This window comes from Cyprinus carpio, chromosome B12, assembly GCF_018340385.1.
Source record: "Cyprinus carpio isolate SPL01 chromosome B12, ASM1834038v1, whole genome shotgun sequence".
NCBI classification, from domain to species: Eukaryota; Metazoa; Chordata; class Actinopteri; order Cypriniformes; family Cyprinidae; genus Cyprinus; species Cyprinus carpio.
In genome coordinates, this window is record NC_056608.1 from 23,850,436 (window position 1) to 23,875,750 (window position 25,315).

At 33.8% G+C, this 25,315-nt stretch overlaps 1 protein-coding gene across 1 annotated transcript in view; it reads right to left on the reverse strand.

Moving 5' to 3' along the window:
- Positions 1-377: 377 nt before the first annotated feature.
- Positions 378-25,315, reverse strand: part of LOC109100269 — a 49,078-nt gene continuing 24,140 nt past the window's right edge. Inside the window, 11 exon segments of the mRNA XM_042736009.1 lie at positions 378-1,659; positions 2,698-2,841; positions 3,396-3,540; positions 5,048-5,205; positions 5,889-5,932; positions 5,935-5,952; positions 6,797-6,969; positions 14,750-14,793; positions 21,865-21,954; positions 24,779-24,837; positions 24,931-25,043. Of these exon segments, the coding sequence (XP_042591943.1) occupies positions 1,381-1,659; positions 2,698-2,841; positions 3,396-3,540; positions 5,048-5,205; positions 5,889-5,932; positions 5,935-5,952; positions 6,797-6,969; positions 14,750-14,793; positions 21,865-21,954; positions 24,779-24,837; positions 24,931-25,043 (1,267 nt within the window). The 3' untranslated portion in view covers positions 378-1,380.

Genomic DNA, 25,315 nt, shown 5'->3' on the forward strand with positions numbered 1-25,315 from the left:
GGTTTGTGCTTAAGAAATGAGAAAAATGTTTTTCAACGGGGAGAGAAAACAAACTTAATTCAAGACATATGCAAAATTTGTTTCTCAACTAAATAGATCTCATTTTTGAATTGCCACTAAAAACATTTAAACATTTTCAAAAAGTATATTTGCATATTGAAACTTGTTTTCTGTTTTGAGAACATGTCTTGAATTCAGTTTAGTTTTCTTAACTCGTTCACAAGTATTTTATTTTCTTTTTTTTTTATATAATTAATATATCTAAAATTGTTTGTTGTTTTTTCTTATTAAAGAGGAGATATTTTTTTGATGTTGTGAGAAAAACTTCTAGCTTAGACACAATATACAAAAAAACAGTTACTCAACTAAATGATGTTTTAATTTTCAACAACAACAAAAAAACAAACACTCTTAAAATGTACTTTTGCATACTGAAACTTGTTTTCAGAGAATATATTCTTAAATTAGGCTCATTTCATAGGGAAAATGCAATCTGTAAATCAGGTAAGAAAAAAATTCAATACACAAAATTAGTTTCTTAAATCAGTGCTTGTCATTTTAAGGATGTTTAAATATTTATTTATTTTTTTCTCAGAAAAAAGACAAAATACAGACTGAGAAAATGAGTTTTGCAGTGTGATAATACTTAGTGTTCAGTGCATTGATGTTTTAGGGCAAAACAGGGTTTTGCGGAGCAAACGGAGGGTGTATTTAGTGACTATGATGTCCCTGTGCATTATTGTACAAATACAGATGGCTAATGCTGAGAACAACATGGAAGAAATAACTAGTTGCATACGGGCTAGTCAGTTTTCTGCTTGTTTACTGCTCCTATACACCACACGAAATTAGACTGCCTTATGACACACAACAAGCACTGTGTTCCAGCGTGTGAAATACACACATCCTAGACATCGCTTTGTCGAGCGTTCATACTTCTTACAATTTTGAGCAGGATTGGTGAATTTTAATATGCATTGTAAACAAATGAGTTATTTCTAGAAATGCAAAAACGAAAGACTTTGCAACACAATCATATCTTAAAGGTTCGAAGACGTTTAGGCCCAGATTTGACTTGGTAGTGTGCGATGAAATGGCTTCGGGCGAGAAGTCGCAGAAGAAACCGAGAACTAGAAGGCAAAGGAAGGTTATGCGTTTCATATTTACGTTCTTCCGAATCCCAATCGCGTTCTGCCGTCCAGATCCCATAGCACCTTGTGTTGTGATATCACCCAGCTATCAGCCAATCACAGAGTCAGATTCAGTCGGAATCAACACCCCTTCCTGATGGCACACAGAGCAGGAGGGCGCACACAGGAAAGAGAGAGACCTCACTTCCTCTCCAGCACAACGAGCTTCCCGTGGGTGATGGAGGCGGCTTCACTTGAGGACGGCCTGCCGGTAGCTGTGTCTCTGGCCCTGACCGCGGGAGCAGCCGTTGTTTCCGTTTCCAGACGGTTCTTGTGCGCCGGCGGCGGTGCTTTGACTCGCTCCGTCTCTGGTGCTGCAGGTCATACTGCTGTCCTGAAGCGTGGGGCTGGACTGAGCTCTCTGTAGCGCACCTTCCTCCAGGAGCATGGCCTCAAACACTGACAGGTCATCATCGTCACAGCGCTGCTTCGCCCGCAGGAGCATGCTGTATGTCTCATAGCGCGTTTTCTACAAGAGAGGGACGTTTTATTAACTTGCTGAAATGCATCACCCTCAGGCCATCCAAGATGTAGATGAGTTTGTTGCTTCATCAGATTTGGAGAAATGTAGCATTGCATAAGTGTCTCAGGAATGGATGCTCTGGAGCGAATGGGTGCCGTCAGAATGAGAGTCCAAACAGCTGATAAAAACATCACAATAATCCAAATCACTCCAGTCCATCAGTTAATGTCTTGAGAAGCCAAAAGCCGTGTGCTTGTAAGAAACAAATCCATCATCAAGATGTCCATAATGCCTAATGTTGCTTTCTACAGTGAAAAAGTCATTCCATCTGAATCAGGAGAGACATCTGCAAAGATCAAGCACCATTTACAAGACAAAACTAATATGAGTGAACAGATATGTGAGTGGATTTTGATGTGAGAGGACAACAGTAAATTGCATTTTTCACTGGAGGAAGTAGCTGGAATTCCTTAATGATGGATTAGTTTCTTACAAACACACAGCTTTTCTCTTCATAAGACATTAACTGATGGACTGGAGCGGTGTGGATTACTTGTGATGTTTTTATCAGCTGTTTGGACTCTCATTCTGACGGCACCCATTCACTGCAGAGCATCCATTGCTGAGCAAGTGATCCAATGCTACCTTTTTTTCAAATCTGATCAAGAAACAAACTCATCTACATCTTGAATGTAGATGAATGAACAAATAGACATTTATAATGTTTCCACAAAAATATGAAGCAGCTGTTTTCAACACTGACAATAATCACTGGATCAAATCAGCATATTAGAATGATTTCTGAAGCATCATGTGACACTGAAGACTGGAGTAATGGTGCTGAAAATTCAACTTTAATCACATTTTACCAATATATTTCAATAGAAAATAGTTGTAAGTATAGTCCGGAAATAGTTTGATTGTAATAATATTTCACAATATTACTGTTTTTACTGTATTTGTGATCAGACATATGGAGACTTTGGTGAGCAGAAGAAACTTTTTTAAAAACCCAAACTTTTGAACAATAGTGTATATATTTACCTCAAACTCCAGATACTCTTCTCGCAGCCGGTACTCCTCAAGTTCACGACCTTTCACCTTTCTGTCAGGCGGATAAGAGTGCAGTTGTGCAAGCTCAGTGGAGATGGAGCGAAATCGAGCTTCATGAGCCTGTACCTGCTCCTCCTACACACACACACACACACACACACACACACACACACACACACACTTTATAACACTGCAGTTTATATAAACACAGATAAAAGCACACATACAGTACATGCACAGTCACTCTTATGAAACATAACAAGCCTCCTTGCTCTCTACTGCCTACATAGGCAGCTGTCTTTTAAGCAAGCATCCTAACTGAAATCAATAAGTGATGCATGTCATGCAAATGGGCATCATGTAAATAGGTAAAATAATTATTAATAGTTATTTACTAATTATTTTATAAAATAATTACACTTTACACCAAGGTTTGTCTTGTTAACATTAGTTATCTCTATTAGAACTAATGATAAACAATACTTCTATAGCATTAATTCAATGTAGTTAAGGTTAATAAATGTCGTTAACTAATGCGGACCAATTAAACCTTGCTGTAAAGTTTCCATTTATTCATATATATGTATTACTATATTCATCATATTTATTATTTTAGAACTTTATTAGAAGTATGAAGACTAATAACGATATCATTTGTGACAACGTTTATGCAAATCAGCTGATTTGACCTGCGACAGCTTGGAGGCGGAGCCTGGCAGCAGAGGTCGACTGAATTTCTTCTGTGAGCCAATGGCAGCAGGGAGGGGCGGGGCTGAAAACATGGCCGCCACCGTGTTGATGCGCGTGATCCAAGACTGCATTTGTTCAGCATTCCTACACAAACAAATCAAATCCAGATTAGGACACTAGTATTTTCAGCAGCTAAAAAAATGGTTGCAAGAAATTTGATAATAGTGAGATTTTTCCAACAGATCTGATTTTGCCATTAAAATTAGGTATGCCCCACACAGAGATTTTCATTAATAATCTCTGTGTGGGGCACTGGTGTGCTGTCAGACGAAGATCTGTGTGGCAGCGAAGATCTCACTGATTATTACAATTAATGGCTAAATTAATGTTTGGAAATGTAAACTGATCTTTCCTAGTGACACACTATAACAAAACATAGAAATAACTGACTTAAAACCACTTTTTAGTTGCTGAAAATACTAGTGTTCTAATTACGCAGTAAAACAGCAGATTAATTGTTTTTATATGTAGACATGCAAACACACACTCAAACACACACATAATTTTCCAGCACAAGCAATGAGGGCTAAAACTGGGGCAAACTTCAACTGGAACAGAGCGAGTTCTCCTGGGGAACACACACACACACACACACACACACACACACACACACACACACACACACACAGAGACGCGGAGCCTCATGCTGTACAGATGATTTATGCAGTCAATTTTTCTAGTTAAAGCTTAATTTTTGTTTTTATATAGAAGCATATGTACGTGTGGTTAGCAAGCAATTTTCACAACTGTGTGACAGACTTGTCAATATGAATACTTATTTATCTACTAAGATCATTTTGCAGTGCTATCAGGTTATTATAATTAAATAAAACTAAAACCATAAAAACTGTTTTGCTCCTTGAAATAAAATAACCTTTATCTAACAAATTAAAATATAAAACAGTTTTAAAAAAAATTTTAAAAAAATTTAAAAAAAAGTTTTTATTTAAGTTTTTTTTTAAGCTAGTTGCCATGGTTTTCATTTATGTTTTTTTTTTTTGTTTTACTTTATCTTAAAACTTACAAAAATGTAATTATATAGACATATTTAAAAGAAAAACTAAAACTAATAAAAAAATAAAAACACACAAGAACATTAGTAAAAATAAAAATAAATAAAAAGTAAAAAATAAAGACTAAAATGATAAAAACAGACAACAAAATGACTAAAACTTTAACTAAAATTTTAAATAAACTGAATTATAAAAAATTTAAACTATAGACATAAAAAAATGATAAAAAAATATAAAAATCTTACAGCAAAATGACTAAAACTTTAACCTAAATTAAAACGAAAATGAATTATATAAAATTTTAAAAAATAAGATAAAAAATTATAAAAAAATATAAAAATGCATTTCCATATTAAGCAGAATATTCAATCAGAACATAATAAAATGTAAGATGAGGCTTGATTTTATCAGAGTGGAATAGATTGGATGGTGAATTGATTGTGATGTCTTTGGTTGATTGGTTGTGTTGTGTTTGGATGTGAGGAGTTATGTTAAAGGCATCAAATGAAAATCATTCTATAATAAGTTGAAATATTAGATTCTGAGGACTGTGGCATGTTTTCGGTGCGTGCACTCACGGGGCCTGAAAGAGGTAGACTCTCCAGTCAGCGGTCCGGAGGTAAAACACGTTTGGCCGTTTGCTGTAGTCTGTGGCTCTGATGGCCAGCGAATGATGGATAGACACCGCATTCTTCAAATCCTCATGTGATAACTGTTTATCTGGTCGATACTCGCCCTGGAAACACAATAATCCTGTTATTATTCAAAACATGCATGCCTTCTCATAATTACTGATTTATTGATCATACTGCCATTCTACTCATACATACAGTATACTACCATCAAACTGTTAATATTTGTATATATTTGTTTGTATATATATATATATATAAAGTTTGAAGTAATGGTGACTGAAGACTGAACTAATATTGTCAAGACTCAAAAGTGCTGCTTTTGTTTTGATGTCAACGGAAACATCAAAAGCTTTTTTTTTTTACTGTATAGCGAACAAAATTCATATTAAATCACACACACCAACATGTGCAGGGATCTAACTGATTAAATAATATATAATTAAATTATTAAATGTCACTGAATGAAAAAAAAACCTACAATGTAACATGTATTTTTTCATGTAAAATAAAAAAGAATGTGAAATATGCCTTACAGTGAAAAACATCATAAAATACCAAAATCAAATGCACCTTGAGAATGTAGCAAACAACAATAAACAAATAAATCAATGGTGAAGTAATTGAAAACGTTGAGACATTTTGCAATCAATAAATAAGAGAGGAAATAAAATGAAAAGTAGCTCTGAAAGGAAGGAAGTAAGGAAGGAAGGAAGAAAGAAAGAAAGAAAGAAAAAAGAAAGAAAGAAAGAAAGAAAGAAAGAAAGAAAAAGAAAGAAAAACATACTTTCTGCAGGTAAAGGATGAGTCCCTTCAGAACAGCATAAAATGTCCTCTTTTTCCACGAGGTGCTGCATTACACACGAAAAATAAATAAAAAAATAAAAAAATGAAACAGCCTTTTATTATGCAGGGAAATGGATCAAATATATCAATACATCAGTCTAGACTAATTAATTAATTTTCATTGGTAGACATTTTTTGCACCTATTTGTAAATTATATTATTTGCATCTTGGGACACTGTATGCTATTGTTCAACAATATTAAACTATACATCTATAACATATGTGACCCTGGAGCAAAAAAACAGTCATAAGTCGCTGGGGTATATTTGTAGCAATATCCAACGATACATTGTATGAGTCAAAATTAAAAAAAAAAATATATTTTTTGCCTAAAATCATTAGGATATTAAGTAAAGATCATGTTCCATGAAGATATTTAGTAAATTTCCTACTGTAAATATATCAAAACTTAATTTTTGATCAGTAATATGCATTGCTAAGAACTTTTTATTCAAAACATTTTCAATTTTCTCAATATTTAGATTTTTTTGCACACTCAGATTCCAGATTTTCAAATAGTTGTATCTCAGCCAAATATTGTCCTCCTAACAAACCCTACATCAATGGAGAGATTATTTATTCAGCTTTCGGATGAATCTGAATTTCAAAATTGACCCTTATGACTGTTTTTTGTGGTCCAGGGTCACATATATCAAAATCAGATTTCATGTGCAAGGGTGTTATCTGATGGACGTAGGTTATTGTTATTGATTTTTATAAGTTAAAGTGAATTTATTAGAGGAAAAAGATGGGGAGTTCTGCTAATGTCCTAAATATGAATGTCTACAGTTTATGACTCATTATGAACATGTGGGAATAAAACGTCCGAACTGCTCTTTTATTCTCACTTCTTTTACATTTGGGGTTTGAGTGTACGTTCTTCACCAGGAAACCGGTTTTGTAGAGCAGCGCTCCGGACGGAGGAACGAAGCCGCTGGCCGTCTGCTTCACTTCTCTGGAGTTGGACTCTCCTCGCTGCTCGCCCAGCTCCGAGAACGACTTACGCAACTCCTCTTCATCGCTGAGGGAAGAGAGCGCAGAAAATGAGCTACTCACCAACAGCAAGTGCATAAGAGGAATTCGAAACAGTGATATGATATCATTGTAATTTTATGATAGACTGAATATAAATAATTTGATGAACATTTCAAAATTTCACTGAGAAATTGCTTGGAATTAACTGTGAAATTTACTAAGAAACCGCAAGTAATACATAGAATTAACTGTGAAATTTACTAAGAAACCGCAAGTAATACATAGAATCAAAATAATGTTTTATTTACTTCAAAAATGTTTACTGTGCAGGAACTATATTGAATTACTTCATATTTTCTTTTTAGTTTCTAATAATATTGCTTACATTTAGTGTTAAGGGTCTGTTCCAATAATCAACACTAAATATTAAAGACTACTGCATAATTAATTCTGTACTCTTGGTGTAAAAGGCATGAACCCTCAAATCATGCAGCTTTTTGAGAAGACAAATTCTGAAACAATTCCTTTGGACTTCTTTTCCTTAATTTGAGCAGAAGCTTTGAAAGCCCTGCTATTGCATATCTAGTGTTCTTTATGCTGAAATACAACACATCTAAAATAACATTTTTTTTTTTATTGTTTTAAATATTATTTTTGAAATTCAAAGATTTAAATAGACATTTTATTTTACTGTAACTAAAATAAACCTTATTAAAAATGATAAAAATATAGCTGTTATTAAAAACTACAATTTGTAATTCAAACAGTTTTTAATTAAAAATAGATGTTATTAAAATATATATTTTGTATTTAAGATTTAAATAAAAAATAAATACAATTAAATATAAAACATAATTAAATATTATATATTACACACACTAAAAACTAATAATAAAAATTATAAAAACAACAAAATTACAAATAATTCAAATTATTAATACAACTACAGTAGTGGGCTATATTAATGATACTAAAAATTCAGTGTTATTTTAGTATAAATTGAGATATATATATTTATAGTTTTTAATATTTTTATTTAATTTTATAGGTTTTCATTTTAATTTTAATGTTGTCTGTTTTTATCATTTTTATATGTCTGTACAGTTTTTATTCATTTTTATTTAAATTTTAGTTTGACATTGTAGTACACTTAGTGTTACGGGTCTCTTCCAATAACTAACACTAAATATTAAACACATAATTACATAATTCATCCTGCACTGTTGGCATTACAGACATGAATGGCTCCTCAAATCATGTAGCTTGAGAATTCTGAAACAATTCATTGGCTTTACTTTTCCTTTTATAGATGTTTTGACCAAAAACTGCATCTTACACTGCTTAGAAAGCTTTTCTATTGGTGTTTGGAAATGCACATCTAGTGTTCTTTATGCTGCAGTCACTGTGTGGAGAAATCCAGCGAGTTTAAAAACAACAGGACTTTGGGTTTGGATTCTGTGTCTGTATTGGTGTTGTTGTTTTGTTTGTGTCTTGTTTCGTTTCTTGCCTAGAATGAATAAAAGTCTTTTCCCGACAGTTTTCTCTCCCGCTGATCATAAACCCCCTGAGTGCGGCAGACGCTATCGATCGAGTGTCTGTCGAAGTAAAGTGCTCTTCCCAGTGGGCTTCTCTCTCACATCTGCCACCGCAGAAATCAAATCAAAGACTCGATCGCACAGGTCAAACTATTATGCCATGCCACTGCGAGACGACTCCAGATTAAATGGATGGGTGTTTCAAAGCCGTTGTACTATGAAAAATCGAATTCTCCTTGTATTTTTGGAAACTGAAGTGTTCGATGTACTATTTAGGCTTGCTTTAACGTCACTTTCCCAACCATGAGCATATTCTAGTCAATTGCAGATGGAAAAAAAAAATCAGGTCCCATCCTGACATCACTTTTCTTTTGGAAATTATGGAAGCAAATTGCGCTACAAATGCCACTTCATGTATGACAGCAAGCATTTACACATCAAGACATACTTAGTATGCTGCATGATGAATGAGCCAAATCAAAACAGGCCATTTATATCTAGAAGTCTTCAAAGAACAGTTGCAAAAACAGGTGGAAATTGAATGATAAAAATGATTTTAGTGCAAGAAACCTTGACTAACATTTTGAATACATTTAAAAGCAGAATCATTGCATCATTTGTTTAAAAACTAAAACTTTAAAAACATTTTTTGTTGCTTGAAATAAAAGTTAATTGAAATAAAATAAAACTTTTTATTTTAGTTCTAAATTTTATTTTACTAAAATGGAAATTAACATCATTAAAAATGATCAGAATTTAAGCTTTTATTAAAAACTATGCATTTTAATTTACTAAAATTGAAATTCAAAATAATAAAAAAACTATATAGGCATATTTAAAATAATAAAAATGACAAAAAACTAAATGAATTCAAAATATTAATAAAACTATAATCGTATATTAATGACACTAAAAACTACTTTAGAGAGATAAAAATAATAAAAACAAATAAAAGTGTTGTTTTATTTGTTATTTAATCAGTGTAATTTTAGTATTATTGAGATACTATTATAATTTTATGTTTTGAATGACTTCTTTATAGTTCATTTTAATTTTAGTTTAAGTTTTAGTATTTTTTGCCTGTTTTATCATTTTGTCACGTTTTTTTTTCAGTTTTAGTTATTTGACTTATTTTAGGACATTAAATTAAACTAAATGAAAATGAGAAATGTTGCCTTGGCAACCAGCTGAATTTTATTTTATATCAGTTAAAGTTTTTTTTATTTTTTTATTAACTCATTTTTATGGTTTTATAACTATAATCACCTTGGCACTAATGTACTCAGAAAATGTCTTGTACGAGCGCTCTGAAGCAGGAGTGTGGATGTGTGAAGGTTCCTGTCTTTCTCGGCTGTTTTATGAGGTCTCTCGCCTCATTCTGTACACTCTGAGGTGTAATATTTCTCGTGAACACACACATCGAATGTCTGAGGTCGGTTAAGAGACACCTTTAATGGTGTCTTTCTCAGAGAAAGGACGTGCATCACACTGCCGTCCCGTCCGCGTGATGTTTCTCAGGGGAGAGACGCTCGACGAGTCCCTGCAAAGAAGCCAACTGGAAACCACGAGACACGGCGCCACAAAGAGCCCAAAACCTTCAGATCACCTCCACAAACCAGCAGCTTTCCCAGCCAGCATCAGCACAAAAACACAGTTTCTTCCTCAAAACGATGCTGCTACAAAATACACAAAATAAAAGTTATAAATAATGCTACTGTTTAACCCTTTAACATTCAACTGAACCAATTATTATTTTTACTTCAATTCTTATTAATAGAAATCTAAAAATAACCTTAAGCTTTTTTTTTTTATTTATATTTTTATCTAGAAGACATACTGTAAAGCTCTGCCATATGGTTTTAAATTTGCAGAACTATTTTGTGATCTTTTTTTTATTTATTTTTTTATTAGGTCAGATACATTTAATAATTTTTAGAGTAAAAAAAAATTAAAAAAATTTCAAAAAGTCTGTCTAGAAATACATACTCTATATTGCAGTCAACATAATATCCAGGCCATGTTCAGAGATTTTAATTTTTTTTTATTTCTTTTTTATTATTATTATTCAGGAACAAAGTCTTAAATAATTCATTTTATAATAAATAAATAAATAAATAAAATAAATTCAATTATTTCAGAAATAATTTTAATTAGTAACTGTTTGTATTCCAAAGAGTTAGATGTTTTTAGTAATTTTGCTTTAGTTTTTCAGGTATATGTATATGTAGTTTTATTTATTTTATATATATATATATATATATATATATATATATCTATATATATATATATATATATATATATATAAACTATAAATAAATAAACTATAAATAAATAAATGCAAATAGACAGTAAGTGAACTTTGCATGAGTTTAACTATTTCAGGACTAATGTAAACATTTTCTAGTTTTCAGTAGTGGCAGCTATATAACATTTCTCACTTTCATTTTAAGATATTTAAGTAGTGGGGGATATATAAAATTTTTAACTTTAATTTTAAGATAAAGTACTAAAATAACACTAAAACTGAAATAAAAAAAATCTAAACTATATATTTGCGAGTAAATTAAAAAAAAAAAAAAAAAAACCATTAAAAAAATAAAAATAACAGACTTCTTATATGAAGTCTGTTAAATGTCTTAATCTATTCCAATTCTGAATCTCTCAAATGTCAGAATGGCCTTCTTGATCCAGTTTCTGATATTATCACTAAACGATCACGTGACAACGCCGCGTTCATAAACAGCATTCATGACACAAGAAGAAACAAATGATGTGAAAAGCAGCCTGATTATGTGTGCGCTGCTCTAAAATGGGTGGAAAACATCGGTCAATCACTCTCACACGGAGCATGTGCATAAAACTTCAAGCCTGTTGCCTGGTAACTGTGGGAACAAAAGGTAGAGAGAGAGAAAGAGAGAAAGAGAGAGCGAACACGCAATGGTTGGAGGACTGATGGAGAAAAAACCCCCACAACCTTAAGAATAAATTTAGCATTCCCTATACTTTTTCTATTCCGTCTACTTGTTTTCTTATATATATATATATATATATATATTATATATATATATATATATATATACATACACATATAAACTTATACTGAGACTTGCTCTTTTGTTGGTTTTGATTGCTTGTATTGTCCTCATTTGTAAGTCGCTTTGGATAAAAGCATCTGCGTAATGACCAAATGTTTGTTTTTTTTTTGCTCATTTGTAAGTCGCTTTGGATAAAAGCATCTGCGTAATGACCAAAACAAAATATTATACAGGACACGCAACAGTCAAATACATTCAATACTCGATTTATCATCCAGCTCTAGAAGACAGAAAGAGAGAGTTGAAGCAGAGGAACAGACATTGTCCTCATTTGTAAGTCTCTTTGGATAAAAGCATCTGCGTAATGGAGAGAACGGCATGCTGGGAAAACAGCAGCGCCTGTTGAGGACAGAACGATTCTCATGTATAGAATGATCATCTGATCATATGTATGCTGACACACACACACACACACCATCTCTCTGTTTTTCAGCGCTGCATTCTTTGTATTCTTACAGTACACTCTCAGAAATAAAGGTGTACAAAACCTGTCACTGGGGTGGTACCTTTTCAAAAGGTACACGTTTGTACCTATTGGGTTCTAATATGTACACTTTAACTACTAATATGTACCTTTAAGGTGCCAAAATGGAGCCTTAAGGTACAAATATGTACCTTCTGAAAAGGAACCGCCCCAGTGACAGCTTTTGTACACCTTTATTTCTGAGAGTGTAAGTGCATGAGCTCAGCAGCAGATTGAGTGTGATTTGATGATGTTGGATGTGTGTTATGTATTTTTCTGAACAGTTTTTTTCTTTACTGACTGTAAACAGCTCAATTCCTGCACCTCCATTAATACAGCACTTTCCTTTCCTCTAGAATCGGTCTCTCTGTCCCAGTCTCTCTGCGTTTTCTCTCTCTCAGACGTGATAAAATGACTTGATTATTGATCATTATGTGACATTGTAATGAATATAGTGCATGAGATTGTTGTGTGGGTAATAGCGGTTCATTAACACTAATGGGTGACGAACAGTAGGGTTTATTCAGGCCAGTAAGGCAGATTTTTACTTGCCCTGCCAACACACACACACACAAAAAAAAAAGGATTTAATGTTTTATACGTCGAAGCCTTTTCTAATATGTTTCATTCAACCAAGATGTTGTTACAAAAAGCAAATCAAAGCACAACTATAAAACAATAATATCTGGAAATTATGAGCACTACTGTTCAGAAGTTTGTCTGTAATTAATATTTAGTTCAAAAAGGATGCCTTAAATTGATCAAAAGTGACAGTAAAACATTAAAAACGTAATACAAAAAAAATACAAAAGATTTTTACTTCAAATAAATGCTGTTCTTTTGAATTTTCTATTCATCGAAGAATCTTGAAAAATAAAATGCATTAGTTTCCACAAAAAAAAAAGAATAAATAAAAATAATATAAAGCAGCACAACTGTTTTCAACACTGATAATAATCAGAAATGTTTTTATATTAGAATGATTTCTGAAGGATCATGTGACACTGAAGACTGGAGAAATTATGCTGAAAATTCAGCCTTGCATCACAGGAATAAATTCTATTTAAGGTTATATTAAAACAGAAAACAGTGTTTTTAAATTGTAATAATATTTCACATTTTTACGTTTTTTCTGTGAGCAGAAGAGACTTCTTTCAAAAACATAAAATCTTACCAACCCCAAACTTCTGAATGGTCATGCATGTGTGATCAAAATGACTTTTTACTACGATAGGTTGAATTAAATTGCACTTATATGAAAAAAAACACTTAAGTTTAACAGATTATATCAAAATATTTTACTGCTCAAACTCATGATGACCAATTGAGGAATGAAGTATTGATCAAAATGACTTTTTACTACGATAGGTTGAATTAAATTGCACTTATATGAAAACAAATGCATGCAAGTCATTCCCATAATTTTGACGAAAACCTCTTCTACGTACGTCAGCTGGTTAGACAACGCTACCTTGGTGGCTCATTAAAATCAACAGAATTCGCATCCTAATATTGCAACAGAAGCATAAAAGCAAGATCCCAGATCTAAGTTTGAGCGGCTCGATACAGATGGGCTGGCGTTTCTCAGCTGCGCTCTTGTTCATGAGCTCAGGGAGGGACGGATGGGCTATTTTGGGAGCTGCAGTAGGAGTCTGTGGGTTCACCTTTGCTCAGGATGCGAGCGGGACCCTTTAAAGAGCGCTGTGGTGTGTGTGGGCGAGCGGATGAGTGTTCAACATGAGAACGAGGTTAGGGCTCCGTGAGAGAGAGAGAGAGGGGGGGTGAATACATATCGATGAAATGCAGCCGAGCCGTAACTATGCAGCGGTATCCATGGAGCCGTAACCATAGCAACGGCGCTCAGAAAGCCAGGGTCTTTAATTGGTATGTGTGTGTGTGTGTGAATATAGAAAGAGAATAGGCAGCACTCACACACTATTGTTTCCAGCAAAACACCACACGGATCCAACGCCTCGAACACTAGAACCTGCTTTCCTTTCACTATTTGTGCCATTTCCTCCCATGACATCACTCGCATCTTTCATCCTTGTGAAAATTTACTATGGCAATCATTTCATTATTATTACAGTTATAAAGCATCGCTATTAAACAAAGAAATTACTTTCCAAGTGATTGAACATGCAATTTCTTCCTGCTAGACGATAACATGAGCAAAACATCTGATATACACTGAATATCTAGACACTATAAAAGCATAGAGACTTGGACAAACACATATACCCAATAAAAATATTTAGGCCTAAATTTAAAATGTAAATATTGCACGTTAAAAAATATGTTATATAAAAATAAATCTGATATATAAAAAAAATCTTTAAAATGAACTTTAAGTTAAATAAAATATATAAAGCTTCTTTTATTTCACATTTCATTCCAAGGCAATGCATCTAATTTTTCATTTAGTATAACCTGATGTACAAAAATAAGTAAATTTAAAAAAAAATAAAAAAATACGCTAAAAACAACTTAGCAGCTTTTGCATGAGCAAATACTCACTCAAAAATAGAAATATATCGTTTGAGATTTTACAATAGTGACAGCAACTGTAGTAGCTATTCTGGAGGAAACTGTGGTTACCATGGTAATGGGTTCTTTAAGGGTGATCAGAATGATAAAATGAGTTGACTGTTTCTATGTGGGTAGTTTGGTAGTAGCACATACTGTAAAACCTCACAGTCATTAAACGTGAAAACAGGAAGAAAACACACTTACATTGTCCACTGCAGCTTTTCATTTTTAATAGAGTTGTACAGGGCCTGCGGAGAGAGAGAGAGAGAGAGAGAGAGAGAGACAGGAGAAGAGCGGAGAGAGAGACGAGAGAGAGGGAGAGGGAGAGGGAGAGGGAGGGAGGGAGGGAGGAGGAGGGAGGGTCAAGCAGTAAGTCACACCTGAGCTGTAAATGACTGTGTTTGGCTCAACAGACTGGCGTACGAGTTGCATCATGTATATATTCTGCTGTAAGTAGCATCATAATCAGACTGTGACAGATGACACACCTCAAAATAAACATCTGATTCAGTTATAGCCATGCTGTCTACACAAATAAATGCCATTCTGGACATCAGTACCTAACAATCAGTGAAGCATCAGTTTTACTCCACAACCAATAATTCAAACCTTTTCCAACCATAAATTTACATGAGAGATAAGCGTTTAAGCTCATTCGGTTTTTGTTCTTGTTTCTAAATGGCAGTACATAATGAAGAAAAGCTAAATTATTAAAAATATATAATTATAATTTAGAAATATAATATAAGAAATAATAAAAGAACATAAAAAAAAGTGATGAAAAGCTAAATTATTAAAAATATATAATTATAATTTAGAAATATAAATTAAAAACAAAAACATTAATTCAAAAAAAAAAAAAAAGACAAATAAAATATCTTCCCTTTTAATAAAAGAGCTAAATAAAAGACAAAACGATCACAGATGGCTGTTAGTCTCCTCAGATCGTTAGCACTTAATTGACACATCATCGGTGTAAATGACGTCATCAAACACCTGCGTCACAGTGGAATCCTGGGTTTGCAATTTAATTATCTACACAGATTCCCCGACAGAGTCAAAGACTGCGCCTACATGGGACAAAACCTCAAACATAAAAATGATTCATAAATGAAATGTTTTGTTTTTTTAATTCTATAAAGCATAGCTGTATGATTTGGCTTAGAGATCATCATAAGATGTACATAAAAGCAATATAATTCCTAATTCAGATGCCAAACTAAATATGCATGAGAGAAGGACTTTAATAAGCATATTATTCCCTCCACACATCCTTTCATCTAGAAAAAAAGAAACCTCAGCATGAACAGCTAATAATCTGAGTGTGTACTAGAAATTCTGCAGCAATAGAGAGCAAATTTACCCTCTCGGTCCCTCAGGGCAAAACAAACAGCATCTCCCCACCAATGCACATTTCAAACAAAACCAATTCTGCTAGAGATAGGAAGTTGCTTTTTCTTTTAGTTCATGTCTATTAGCTTTGAGGCAATCTATAAGCTACTGCACTCCTAAAAGTACACTGCAGTTTGGTACACTCTTAAAAATAAGTGTTGCGACAGGGGAATTCTGCAGCAATGTCTTATGGGTTCCTGAAAGACATTTAAAAAATCTGTAGAATCTTTTTCCACTATAAAGAACAATGGAAAGGTTCTATGGATGTTAAAGGTTCCATTATGGAACGATTAATACCAATAAAATGCACTTATTTTTAAGAGTGCATGGTGTTTAAAAAGACAAAATCAGAAGTTATTCTGATCAAAAGTGGCTGCATGGTCCATCTATGTAATTTTTTGGCCTTTTTGGGCAGCAGACAAGTACAGATGACCAGGTGAGTGATGACATGAGACAAGGTTACCCTCTTCCTCTTGCGGGCCTGAGGGTGGTTCTGTCCATCTTGAGCTTTTCCCAGGAGGTCCGGAAACACCAGAGGTTTGAGTGATCTGGATCTGGGCGTTCGTGGGTAACGGAATGGGTCCATCATACGGATATTTCGGAAGTATCGAACCGAGCAGAGCGGGAGAGCGAGGGGGGGGGAAGGGGCCGGGCGGGTTGAGGATTTTTACTCTAATATTGTTCGAGGCTGTGGTGCACTATGGGAAATAATCAACTCCAGTTGGGGTTTGGATCTTCAAATGAGTTCACTCCAATGTTTAGCATCAAATGTTCAACTAAAAAAGCTTAAGAGCCTTCCTGTAGGTCATGGGTTCGATTCCCAAATAATGCAAGAACTGATTTTAGTGAATCACTTTGGGTTAAGAATCTGCCAAATACATAAATGTGAATCTTCAATTCAAGAAACACATGAAAAAACTCAACATGGCTTCCTCTGTTAACAGATGAGGTAACTCCAAAGACAAAAAAGCAAGAAAATCTGGCTTAAAAAGAAGGAAAATCCAAGTCTTTAGATAGGCTGATGAGTAAAATAAGTGTTACAGGTCATTTTTTGAATCTGGTTTGTAAGTCCAGCACAGATTTGCGGTCTTTGCGATCACTTAAAACTATATTTGGCTTGAGAACGTCGTCTTAATTTCTAATCTTAAACATGAAAGCAATATGAAACGTGTTCAGCGACGCAACAGGGTGTCTGCAACCATCTGTTTGACAATATCACAATACATTACACATTACGTTTGTGAGACGCTAAAACTGGAGAATCAAGAAATTCAGAGCAAAATAAAAAGGACAGTGATCCTGAAATGTACGATATTTCCCTTGCGTACTCTGAACACATGTAACAGTCAATGACAAACACCAACTTCTACAAGCTAAACATTGCAACCAGCGAGTGGCCAAACACACACACACACAGTGATGCCACAGATGGCAAGTAAAGCTTTCAGAAGTGTGAAAGAACAGCCGGGATCCGACAGATGGAATGAGGCGAACGGAAACCGGGAGAAAACATGAAACACACACAACGCTCTCACAGAAGACAGGAATCCTCACACCTGCACCGGCCCAAATGACGAGACAAATTCAGCACGCAATGCAAAAAAAAAAAAAAAAAAAATTAAATGCAAAACAATCCGAGATGAAGACTGATGGGAGCCTGTTGCTTCTGAGCTTCAGCTGGTTTTCTTTCTTCTTTCTTGGAAGGACCAAGCGTTTTTCAGAAGATGTGCATCACTCCCTTTGCATCAATCCATCTGGGATCCATGATAGGCCTGACGGATTTTTTGGGAAGTGCGTGTGGATGCGGTCTCCGGAGTCACAGATGTGTGTCCGTGGATGATCAGAAAATGTCCACTTTCTCTCGTTGTCCTGTGCCACTCTCTTTTATCCTTCAGGCTCTGCAGATGGAAAGTCTCTAAATCACGGAGAGACTCGGAGGCGGCTGCTCGCTCGCTCTCTCTCTCTTTCAGGTTTCAGGCAGCCAATCACAGTGATCCAGCTCCCTCAAACACACACACACACACACACACAGACTCGGCTCACTTCGCATTGAATGCTGATTAATATTCAGCACTTGTGCTCAGAGGTGGGACAGCGAGAGGTAAGAACATGGAATTATGGAATTATTATGGGAGAGAGATGAACACAAAGAACGTCATAACACTACAAGTGTGACTGGCGAATAGTCTATTAAAATACAGTCTATTAATAAAAAAAAAAGCATTGAGATGAGATAGGGGTGAAGCTCATTAAACCAAATCCAGCTCACATTTCACACCATAATCAAAAGAAAAAAAAATGAAATTACATATAAAAATAATTATTATTTTTATTTGATTTGATTTATATTTTTTCACATTACAATAATGGCAATGTTTTTTTGTTTTGTTTTTTTTTGTTTTTTTTGTTTTTTTGGGGGGGGGGGGGGGTGGTAAATAGAATATGACCTTCTTGACAGGTTTTATTAGATTTATAGCCTAATTATTTTGCTGTACATATTTTCTGCTAACATATTTCTAGTTAATTCATAATAGATTAAAAATAGTTTCCTTTTTAACTAAATTAAAACACATAATATTAATAAAATAAAATGTCTTTAATAAACACGTTTGTATAAGTCTCTATATGAGATATGCTTGGTAACATCTATATGAGATATGTTTGGAAAGTCATTTCAGAAGAAGCTTGTATTTATTTCTAAATTGCTTAATAAAGTATAGTAGGATAAATGTTTATTTAGAATGATGACTTCGGCTCTTATACTGCTACACTTACACTTGAACTGCAGATGCATTTAAATATGCCTCATTTATTATTCATCATACTGTAACATATTCAAAAGTATATCTTAGGCAAAAGTGATCTGCATTTTTATAGTTATAATATCCGAAAATATTCCGAAAATCTTTCTTATAAAACTTGAGCATTACTTGAGTAAAAAGTTGAACTGAAAAATTATATGAATCTAGTTTGTTTCCCTTTGCAATAAAATTACATTTAAATTCAGCTTAAATTAGCATTTCCTTACACATCTTTACTCAAACTGTTTTCAACTAATTTGAAAACACACAAAAAAAAACAATTATTGCTGACTGCCTCCAAGCGATTTATTGGCCTGGACGATATATCTGTCTGTCTATCTAGAACAGCATGGCATGCAGTGCAGAGACTGAATAGACATCACCTGCACGGTCGTCTCGTTTGGACAAAGAGATGAGGTATGTGAGTCTGAGTTTGGGTTGTTTGATTTTCTGTAGAAAGCTGGTTGATTCTAATTCGTGTGTCGTTATCTCCTCAGTAAAATGGGTAGCTGTCAGCCTGTGACCACCCTATCAGTGCCACAGCATTGGTCCCGCCCCTCCGTCTCCATGACAACGACGCACTTCAAGCACTCCACTAGCGTGTGCAAAAGCCCACAAGCAACCCACGTGTGAGAGACAGGCACAAATCCACCGTCTTTCACCCAGCACACACAACATCTCTGCATTTGACGTGATGTCTGCTGGTGTTGGTTCATTGTGTTTTGTAGTTTCTGGACTCAGTGATGATTTGTACCAGGAGATTTTGGAGCACTTTATGCTTCCATCTGCTGACAAGCTTTATGGAGATGCTGATTTCATTTTCCAGCAGGACTTTAGCACCTGCCCACAGTGACAAAACCACTTCCAAGGGGTTTGCTGACCATGATATTACGTGCTTGACTGGCCAGCCAACATGTCTGACCTGAACCCCATATGAACATACTTTAAAGAACTTGAGCTTTTCTGTTTCGCAAATACTTGTTTTGATTGATCTTAGGAAATATTCTAATAGTTTGAGATACTGGATTTTTGATTTCATCAAAATTAAAACAAAAAATATTTTGAAATGTTTTACATGTAATGAATCTAGAATATATGAAAGTTTCACTTTTTGAAATAAATTAGAAAAAAAAGAGAGAACTTTTTCATGATATTCTATTTTTTGAGATATATATATTTCATATAGTTGTATCTCAACCAAATATTCCAATCCAATCTTAAACCATACATCAATGGAAAGCTTATTTATTCAAAAAAAATTGACCCTTATGACTGGTTTTGTGGTCCAGGGTCATATATAATTCTCCTGCTGTGCCTCACTGGTGTGTGTAAATCATTTTTGAAAGTAGCTCATCCAATCAGATTTTTAGAGCCACAACAATCCATTTTATATTAAACAATAACCCTGTTTGTCCAATAATTAGCACCTCACAATAACAGCTTTATATGACAATGTGCGAGTGAAATGTGCTTATGTAAGTTGCCCTGCTCAGCTGCTGAGTTTAAATGAGAGAACCAGAACGAGTAGGAGGCAAGAGTGAGACTACTGATGTTGTGAGGGACAGAGAAAAGGATCGCCGAAGGGAAAGAAAAGAAAGAGAGGTGGTCATAAAAGCTATAGAGACTGATTTAAAACACCTTGCATGAACAGCAAGAACACAGACCGATTTCCATCGGCTCTCCCTCGCTTCGTCTATCGCTCTTCAGATGGTTTCTGTCCCAGCGAGAGTCAGTGTTTTCATCAACAAGATGAAGGACTGAAACACAAGCAGCTCCTCAGATAAAGCTCACTGCTGCGGCTTTAACAGAGCACAGAGATTTCAAAGGATTCATGCCACGGAAAACAGGATTTTCTCTGCCTTTTTCTATTCACAATGTGATGCGGCTTTGCAAAGAGGCCACTACTGAAGGACGGGTCAGTGCAAACCAGACTGAACCAACAGCAAAGCCATTAATTTGCTACATTCAGAATAGCATAATTATCTGTCTATGACTGTAGTATGTAGTACATATAATGTGCATAAACATTTTCTGCATGGAATGTGCAAATTGCACAAAAAGTATCCCACAATGCAATACTTTCAACCTGACTTTTCACTTCCTATGTGAAAAATAAACCCAGAAGTGTTACATACATACCTGTACATACAGAGGCATATTTACATGGCAATAAGCGTGACACAAGCACATTTAAAATGCAATTAACCACATTTATTTTTTAAATTATATTTATTATGACTATGACAATTAAGCACATTGTAATGTAATGCAAAAATGTTCTTACTTGTGTCATGAAAATAAGAATTAAATTAAAATCATAAAAAAATCATAATTGTCCATTTAAAATTTACAATTGTAAATGTATATTAAATTAGATTTTTGCAAATTTTTCTTTTAGAATTAACAATTTTTCCTACTGTAATACTACTGAAAAACAATAAAATAAAATGAAATTATATATAAAATATAATATCTATCTTCTATAATACAGTTTTCATTTTGCATTATGAGCTTATTTTCATGACACTTACGGACATTTAAAATCCCCTTCCCAGTAGTCCACTAATGCAAAAATATTCTTACTCCTGTTTGTTCTTCTATTTTAAAAATAGTGAATATTGTTAAAGTCCTGCAGCAGCTTGAAAACATCTCCTGCCAGATAACACACACGGAGCAGCCGCTCTCAGCCCTGAAACCAATCTAAACCTCGTTTAGCTCATTAGTATTAACTCAAGAACTCATCTGATTAGTTCAGAATGTGCCTGCAGGGTTAATGAATGGAAGCAAACCATCCCGTTTCCTACCAATGACATTACAGCACTAATCTAATAATATAAACCAATAAATGACCTACTGAAGACTCATCGCTTCCCACCGGGACACAGATCTCTCCTGCTTCAAATCACACTCAGCAGCGCTGAACGCTTTAATAGCACAGCTGTCACATGACCACACAACCACACACAGGTACGAACAACACACCTGCTGAACATCTCAAATCATCTACTAAAGATGGTCTACTGACATGCAGATGTTCTCTGTGGATAATTTATAATCAATAATAATGCAAACAATACAGTTTCACTATGCAGCTTTAGTAAGGAATATTTATGAAATATACAGTACCTTAAGGAGTTCTTTAGGAAAATCATGGCTGCTGTTCAGTCCTTCCAGATTCGCAATGAACTGAGTGCAGGACATTCGCTTGCCAACATTCTGCCGACAGAAAAGACCATCACACACCAGTTAATAGTCCTCATTCATCTGTGCAATAAGATGAAAACACAGAAATCAACAGCATTCTGACTGACTTTTACACATTTAATCACACAGCAAAAAAAAAAACCATATATATTATAGTATATATATATATAATATAAAAAAAAAAACCATTATATATATATATATACCTGTAGCATTGTGACATTGTTTGCATGACACGTGACATTTAAAATGCAATTAATCCCATTTTTTTCAGTTTTTCCCACTGAAGTGTGAAAACTATTCCTACTTTTATAAAGCAACAATAACAATAATTATAAAATATTATTAAATACACACACATGATATTAAATACTTAAAAAAAATGATACTATTTTTTAAAATTCAAAAAAAAAAATATATTTTATTTGTTTGAAATATTTGAATTTCTAAAATTTAGATAAATTTAAAGCTAAGATATATTTAAAGCTATATTTTTTTTTTTTTTTTGTGTTTGTGTTTTTTATTGTCTATTAGTAGTTATTATTTTGTAAAATGTATATGTAAAAAAAATCTAAAACGTTTTTAAAACTATACAGGGTGATTTTCTTTACATTTTGGCAGTGCAAAATTGGCAGAAAATTTGCTTATTAGTCATGAAGACAATACCATAATGCAGAAAAACCTTAATGGACCTAAAAATAAACCTAATTTTATTTATGGAAACCAAAACTGTTATACCAATTCTTGTTATAAAATATTTCCTGGACATTTCATCACCAGATTTGGCTTATGATGCATTAAAAGGTGTTCAAAAAGTGTGCAAGTTTGTAACTTATTGCACATTTTCAGATGCGATGTCAGAGTGGGCCATTTTCCGCCTCTGAAAGTCAGCATGAGATGTCCTACATTTCAGCTGCGAGAGCATGAATATATGAATGTCTGGAGCTGCAGAAATGCTCTGGAATACATCATCTGATATTGTGGACTGAGGAGTTTCATCAGAGGAAAGCTGAAATCGCTCACAGCTCTCATCAGGACCATAAACCTGTTACCATGGCGACAGCGAGTCTGGCCTATAACAGGCGTCATGTGTTCGCTTTAACAAAAGCACAGGAGCTGCGCTTAATATCCTGCCAGCAGACAGACATCAGCAGTGATTGACAGACCACAGATCCCTCCAGACATCCGTCCCTCTGCCTCTTCCAGTGCTGAAGGGTTAAACACAACGCTTGCACTCCACAGAGTTACATTAAGAGCCATTCTGTTTTTTTTCCCTTTTATTATTCATTTTGTTCTTACAAACCGAGACAGAAGTCAGAATTATTGTTTGCAACAGTATTTCTGAGCATATAGAGCTGTTGACGTCAATTGTAGGCCAAGCCGGAAGGCTAATTCGCTACAGGATCCCTTGAGTATTTCAAATAGGTTTTTAGATTAGCGGATAACAGACTTTCATGTTGTGTTCTGTAACATAAATTACACACGTCCAACATGATCTCTGAAGCCCTTTAAAAACATAAGTTGTGACATAAGAATTACAACTATCACATGGATCTGAGTTTAAAAGTCAGCAACTCATTTCAGTCAGCAACATGGTAGCAACTTATTTTACTTCAGAAATCAAAAACTGCTGCTTAAGTTGTTTCATAGTTTTTAAGTCTGTAACTCATTTCAGTCAGCAACATGGTTTAAAAATTTTTTTTCAAAATAATCACATGCTCAAATGGTACAGAAAAATGTGTATTAAAACTACACTTATAATTGATTCAATACAAAATAAATAAATGGTAAATTGTATATTTTTTTTCTTTGTGCATTTTGTGTTTTTTTGTTTGTTTATTTAAAAGCTTATCAACAAGTTAATGGTAGACTGTACTGAAATAAATAGTGATTTGAATCTCCTTCTGTGTTGTTATTGGTAACTTAAAACTAATACTACAGTATAACTATTCGGTTTGTTTTAAGCTTAAATTAAATGAAAGATAATAATAAATAATAATATTAAATTAATATATTATATTAATAAAAATTATAATTATAAGTAAAATTTATACAGTATAACTATTCGGTTGAAGTACTAACAAAAACTAAACTAAACAAAAAAAAAAAAAAAAAAAACCTAAGACTAATTAAAATTTAAAAAATTTCCTTCATAACTTGGAGTTGAAGTAGTAAAATCAGTAATATAATGTAAAGAAATACATAAAAAAAAAACACAAAATAAAATATTACATGAAAAACATAAAAAAAAAAGAAATATTGCCTTCACAACTAACTAAAATAAGATTAAGCTGTAACTGAAGTTACTGAAGTTAAAGTACTAAAGTTAAATTAGTTAAACTGGAATAAAAATTAAGTTAAATATAAAAAAACAAAAAATAACAAGTATTACATGAAAAACAAACAAAACTTAAAAATGAGAACTATTACCTTCACAACTAACTGAAATATGAACTGAAAGTTTAAGTTGAAGCGCTAAAATGACAAAAAAAAGATAAATAGGAATGTAAAAAAAACAACTATAAAAATGACAAAAAGCACATAAAATTACTATTAATAGTGATTTGTTTCTCCTGTATCTGCCTGTGTTGAGGATTCAAGTTCACGTACATTCTATTCACTTTTTCATTTAAACTGTAATGCAGACAATACCATTTGCAGTAAAAAATGTATTAAACTGGAAAAATCTGTGGTCTCAGCCTTTTGAAACCCAATGCATGTTCTTGGATGTGTGTGACTGCACTGCTGCAGTGTTGTTGAGATGAAGATTTGACCCTGCATTACTGTTGTCTGTGTGGTGAAGTGATAATACGGTGATTTGATAGAGTGGACTCACGTGGCCGTGCAGGTCGGTGTTGAGCAGCATAAGAGCGCAGGTCAGCGTGTGGACACTGTCTGTGAGATACAACCACACAAATACATACAGTATTTACACATGCACGGTCTGTTCATCATGTGACACACACACACACAGAGACAGAGCTGTACCTTCAGATAGCGTGAGAGATGAATGGCACTGCAGATATCGACGGGAAAAGTGTGCTAAGATCCGCTCTCTCTCCTGCGTCTCCCCCGTCAGAGCAAACTCTAGCAGAAATGCCCTGGAAAAAAAAAAAAAAAATGCCCTGACATTAACACACAATGATGAAATAAATAAGCCAATGTCATGATAACAATTTATACAAGTGAATATTAAATAGAAATCTAAAATGCTAAAATTCATATAGGTGTTAAGTATTTCTAAATTGACTTGATGAAATTATTCTTTTTTGTTATTTAGTACTTTAGTATTACTAATATAACCATTACTAGTAGTAAATTATTGCTTAAGTATAAACAATTTATAGAACAACAGAATCTAGAATATTATATA